Source organism: Gavialis gangeticus, unplaced genomic scaffold, assembly GCF_001723915.1.
Source record: "Gavialis gangeticus isolate Ggan-Ray unplaced genomic scaffold, GavGan_comp1, whole genome shotgun sequence".
Classification (NCBI taxonomy): Eukaryota; Metazoa; Chordata; order Crocodylia; family Gavialidae; genus Gavialis; species Gavialis gangeticus.
The window spans coordinates 165,963,052-165,969,051 of record NW_017728992.1 but is presented as its reverse complement, the minus strand read 5'-3'; the positions used below and the strand labels follow the sequence as shown (position 1 = coordinate 165,969,051).

The 6,000-nt window shown below is 42.7% G+C and overlaps 1 protein-coding gene across 2 annotated transcripts in view; it reads left to right on the top strand.

Annotated features, from left to right (window-relative positions):
• The window catches only part of LRP12 (LDL receptor related protein 12), a 109,615-nt gene that overhangs the window by 85,779 nt on the left and 17,836 nt on the right, over positions 1–6,000 (top strand). For both annotated transcript variants that reach the window (XM_019528057.1, XM_019528056.1), the window contains 2 exons: positions 285–420; positions 3,014–3,216. In XM_019528057.1, the coding sequence (XP_019383602.1) occupies positions 285–420; positions 3,014–3,216 (339 nt within the window). The remainder of the gene's footprint in view (positions 1–284; positions 421–3,013; positions 3,217–6,000) is intronic.

Below are 6,000 nucleotides of genomic sequence, written 5' to 3'. Positions count from 1 at the left end.
GGGGGGGGGGGAAACAAAATGAGATTAAAACTGATGTGAATGAGCACACTCTATTTACTAAGCAAGGTTATCACAGTTGGGATTAAAATTTATGCATGAGTTGGAAATCAGGAATTTTAAACTCTAAAAACCATCTCTGGTTTAGTGTTCTGACCCATACCCTCTATAGGGTTTTTTGTGTTATTGTTGGACAGAATTATTGACACTTTTTATTGTTTTGGTGGTTTATTCTGTGAAAGACTGTATGTAAGTAATTCAATTTTGTTTAATATTCTTTTTTTTAGCATGTGGAGATATTCCAGAACAAATTAGAGCATCAAGTGGGACAATCACAAGCCCAGGCTGGCCCTTTGAATATCCTGCCAGAATCAACTGTAGCTGGTACATCCATGCAAACCCAGGGGAAATAATTACCATAAGGTAATTTTGATACTATTACTGCCATTTTCAGGGGCCTGACCAGGACATAGGTAATTGAGGCTTGATCCTAAAGGGGGAGGGAAGGGGGGTCACAGCCCAAGGGATCAGAAACAGGCAAAGTTGGGGAAGCAAGGATACAGACTGGAGCTGGGAATCAAGGAGCCAGGTGGGCCAGGAGGTCGTGTTCTATAAGGGACAACCTGGGTAGAACCATGGGCCAAGCAGGTTCAGGAACGGGGGACAGGGTTCTAGACGGGTGTCACTAGCCAGGGGGTCTGGAGCAGGAAACTAGCTGTACAGGACCAGGACATGGGTGATTGCCTAGCCAAGGCATGAGTTAGAGGCTGGCTGTCAAAGAGGAGTCTGGAAGCACAAGGCCTCAAGGAGCCAGCAAGGCAGTCTAGAAGCATGGACAGGTGAGCAGGAGCTAGGCTAAAGTCAGGAAATGAGACCCATGGCACAAGGGACCAATAAGCAGGGCTAGGGACACTAAGAATAAATAGGGCTGAGAAAATCAGGAACAGGGTGTCCTTGAGTCGCATGCTGAGCACTGTAAGTTGTGCCCAGCAAGTAGCTGGGGCCAGCTTGGGGGGGATAGTTAGGTCACTGGCAACCAGGCTGACTCAAGTAACTAGGGCAGGCTGGTGACACTGGCTAGCCTGCTGCCTTGGCTCTTGACAGCCATGATATATGGAACAACTGCTATTTACAACTTGATAGCCATATTACTTTATTCACAACTTCTGTACATAATCACACTTGTCAGTAAATATTAAAATTGGCCGTTGTAATAATTATTTCCTGAAGCCAGCCCTACAACTTTTCTAGGTAGGCACAGAAAAAGCACTTACCAGCAACTACCATAGGAAGCTGAATACCAAAAATATGATCGCCTCCGTTAGGATATTCCAGCAGCAGTTGTGTGCATCTAAGTATCTGAAAACTGACTCCAAGAATGGGTCTGAACACTTCTGCAAATCTAATTCATAACACTTTACAGAGTTCATGAGAATTTTAAATGCACCAGTAATTTTTTAATGTATTTCATAGATTTTTTTTTTTATTCAGGTCTTATAAATATTTAAGGAGGTAACAACAGAATGCTAATATAATGGTTATTATATGGAATGTCTATGTGAAATAGTATGTTATAATTTAGAAGTTGGTCATCTTAATATTGTTGCTACTGCTGGAGAGACAAAGAATTCCTGCCACTTCATGGAAGATAACTTTCTTGTCTATATTCTTTTTACCCCCGTTTTGTTAGTTTTTGCATGCTTGTATGCTTAAATAATTTTCTGATAATTTCTCTCATGGGGTAATCTTTTTAAAAAAAGTTCTAATATCCTGCACCATTATTAAGTTTAATAGAAATCTAAAGGATATAAACCAATAGGGAGGTAATGAATAATCAAGGAGGGAATTCACAGATTTTGAAAAGACCGACAGTTTTGTCAACAGCTTCATGTATGATGTAGATTTATTGAAGACACGCAGTAGCTCTGTACCATATGTTTTCAAGTATTCATCAGTTCATTCCCTACTATCGCGTCTAGGGGAAATTTTAATATCAAGTTACAACTTAGTATTTCCTTGTAGATTTATGAAATTGCATTAGCAGCAGATTTTGGCTGGCTCCCATTGGAAACTTCTGATCTAGGATGAAAAGCAAGTTCTGTTAAAGAAAACACTTGACCAAAACTTTATTTATTTATTTTAAATGCCAGATTCAAATTCAGAGCATTTATTAACACTGGTGTGTTTCTTTTTTTTCACAGTGATGTGCTCATGTTGCAGGGTGAAATGGGAAAGAAGAGCAGCTGCATTAACAAACTTTTTTAGAAGGCTTCCTTTAAACTGATGTTTTTATGACATTTTTGCTTTGTTTCATAGCTAGCTTTCTTTTGATTTGGGTTTATATTTTTTTGGCTATTCCATTCCTAGTTCAGTGTTTTATTTGCTGCACTTTGTGGCTTGGTTTTATGTAGACACAAAATCATGTTTCGCTTTTAATTCACTTTCAGTATGTCTCCTGGTTCAGACATCACTTCAATGCAGACAGGATTTAGCATGGTTAGAATCTAGAAGATGGTTTAGCATGTAGTTTTAAGTAGGACCAAATTCATGTTTAAAATAATTTCTAAGCAATTTGGCTCCATCTACAGTGGCAAGCCAAACCATATCAGAACCCTTTTTTCACTGAAACCAAGCCCAGGCTTGTGTTATATAAAGGTAAAATAAACACAGGCTTGACCTCTAAAGGTATTTTGTGGTCAAAAGAGTTAAAAATCCATTTTTTAAATGACAGTATAAATTCTGTGGGAAACATTGAACTTGCTAAGCATCAAGGACAATATTATTCTGATAATAAGCCTGGGAATTTCTAGGGTTCTTTTATATAATTACATAGAATATAGTAGAGTGCTACCTCTGCAGAAACCTACTCAGTTGCTTCCCCCACCCCTCCTCCTCCCCCTAATATGAGCCAAGAAAAATTTCACCAGCTGATTTCTGTTTCTAATTGCAGTAATTCATCAGCTTGATTAACTATTCCATTTTAATAATGCAGTTTCATACTCCATATCTTTTACAGTTTTCAAGATTTTGATGTTCAGGGATCACGACGATGCAGTTCGGATTGGTTAACAATAGGAACGTACAAGAATGTGGAAGGTTATAGAACATGTGGCTCCTCCATTCCATCACCATACATCTCTTCACAGGACCATGTTTGGATCAGATTTCATTCAGATGATAGCATCTCTAGAAAAGGCTTCAGATTGGCCTATTTTGCTGGTATGTTTAAAAAAAGGACAATGTTTTTAAAATGCCTTTTTGTTTGTTTGTTTAGGTTTTAAGAGAGAGAGTTCTTTTCAGCCATGTGTGCAACATAGTGCTTCATACAATCAAGGCTCATAAATGTATAAATATAAAAGGGTTTATTGAAATTTTAAACTGTAACAGATATTGTCATGTTTACAATAATGACCAGAATAAATGAGACTTGAAAATAACTACACAGTAGTAAAATACCTCTTACCGGTCCATAGCTTTTCAGGAAGTTGGGGTTTAAATTGCATAGATAGATAGATTTCTAGATTCAGAAGGGACCTGATAGATCACTGGGTCTGACCCCCTGCTCTAGGCAGGAAAGAGGCCTGGAGTTAGGTAACCCCAGCCAGATGCCTGTCTAATCTCCTCTTGATCACCTCCAAGGTAGGGGAAAGCACCACCTCCCTTGGAAGCCCGGTCCATATTTTGGCAACCCTCACTGTAAAGAACTTCTTCCTTATGTCCAATCTGTTCTCCTTCAGTTTGTGGCCATTATTCCTGGTAACCTTGATGGGCATCCTGGTAAATAGAGTGCCCCCTATTCCCTGCTGGCCCCCCAGTGAGTTTGTAGGCAGCCACAAGATCGCCTCTCAGCCTTCTCTTGCGGAGGCTGAAGAGATTCAGATCCCTCAGCATGTTGTCATAGGGTCTTACCTGCAGGCCCTCAACCATACAAGTAGCCCTCCTCTGAACCCTCTCAAAGTTATTCACATCCCTCTTAAAGTGCAGCGCCCAAAACTGGATGCAGTACTCCATCTGTGGCCTCACCAGTGCCACACAGAAGGCAATTATCGCTTCCCTAAACCTGCTCAGGATACTCCTGCTGATGCAAGAAAGAGTGCGGTTAGCCTTACTTATTACCTCGCCACCCTGGCGACTCATGTTCAGTTTTGCATCAGACAGGACTCCAAGATCTCTTTCCACTGTTGTGGTGCTCAGAATGGTACCCCCAGTCTATAGGTGTGTTGGAAATTCTGTCTCCCCAGGTGCAGCACCTTGCATTTATCCTTGTTGAATTGCATCCTATTCTGATCTGCCCATTTCCCCAGTCTGTCCAAATCTGCCTGAATTCGCTCCCTGCCCTCCAGTGTGTTTACTATGCCCCATAGTTTAGTGTTATCTGCAAATTTGGATAAGGTGCTTTCAACACTTTTTTGTCCAAATTGCTGATGAAGATATTACACAGTACTAGTCCAGGGACAGAGCCGTGTGGGACACCACTGCCCACATCCCTCCAGGGAGAAACCGACCCATCCACCACCACTTTCTGGGTGCATCCCATAAACCAGTTTTTAACCCACCTTACTGTGAAAAAATCCACATCGCAGCTACTCAGTTTGCTTGTAAGAATTGGGTGCAACACTGTGTCAAAGGCCTTTTTAAGTCCAGGTAAATAATATCTACTTCTTCCCCTGCATCTAAGCACTTTGTGACCTGGTCATAAAAAGAGACCAGGTTAGTTAGGCAGGATCTGCCTGCTATAAACCCATGCTGGTTGCCCCTTACCACTGTGTTACCCACTGGCCCTTTGCAAATGTTTCATAGTTTCATAGTTGATCAGGTCGGAAGGGACCTGAGCAGATCAAGTCCGACCCCCTGCCATGGCAGAAAAGAGTACTGGGGTCAAATGACCCTGGCGAGGTGTTCATCTAGCCTCCTCTTAAAGACCCCCAGGGTAGGAACCAGCACCACTTCTCTTGGAAGTTGGGTCCAGATCCTAGCCGCCCTGACCGTGAAGTAGCACTTCCTGATATCTAGCTTAAATCTACCCTCTGCCAGCTTGTGACCGTTATTTCTTGTCACTCCTAGTAGTGCTTGGGGGAACAGGGACTCTCCCAATGCCTGCTGGTCTCCCTTGGCCAGTTTATAGACGGTCACCAGGTCCCCCCATAGCCTTTCTTGTGGAGGCTGAACAGGTTCAGGTCCCGTAGCCTCTCCTTATAGGGCCTGCCCTGCTGCCCCCTGCTCATACGAGTGGCCCTCCTCTGGACCCTCTCCATGCTGTCCACGTCTCTTGTGAAGTGCGGCGCCCAGAACTGGATGCAGTAATGTGATTTCTTTTAATGATTTTCTCTAAGGTTTTGCTGAGACCAGAGGTGAGGCTAACTGGCTTATAATTACCCAGGTCCTCCTTCTTTCCCTTGAAAATAGGGACCACATTGGCCCTTTTCCAGTCCTCTGGGACGTGTCCCAAGTGCCACAAGCATTCAGACAACTGCACCAGTGGTTCTGTTATGTCATTGGTCAATTCCTTTAGTACCCATGGGTGAAGGTTGTCAGGGCCTGCCAACTTAAATACTTTCAACCCTTCCAAGTGCCCCTTCACAAGGTCAATGCTGACCGTTGGTGGATTGGTATTACTCTCGTTCCAGACTAAAGACTTATTGGAAAGCGCAGTTGTATCCGTGTCTAGGAAAACAGGAGCAAAGTAATTATTTAAGAGCTCTGCTTTTTCCATCCTATCAGTTACGAGTTGCCCTAATCTATTCTCTAGCAGCCCTGTGTTACCCTGTGCCTTCTTCCTGCTCCCTATGTACTTAAAGAAGGACTTTTTGTTATCCTTAGTTTTTGCTGCCAACTTGAGTTCTGTATCTGCTTTGGCCTTTCTCACTGCTTCCCTGCAAGCGTGAGCCAAGTAGGTATACTCTTCTTTGGTGGCTGCCCCTGTTTCCACAGCATGTAGGACTGTTTTCCCTGCCTACCCAAAATGGTTTCTTGGCTTTTTTGCCTCTCTTTGCATGTACTGGG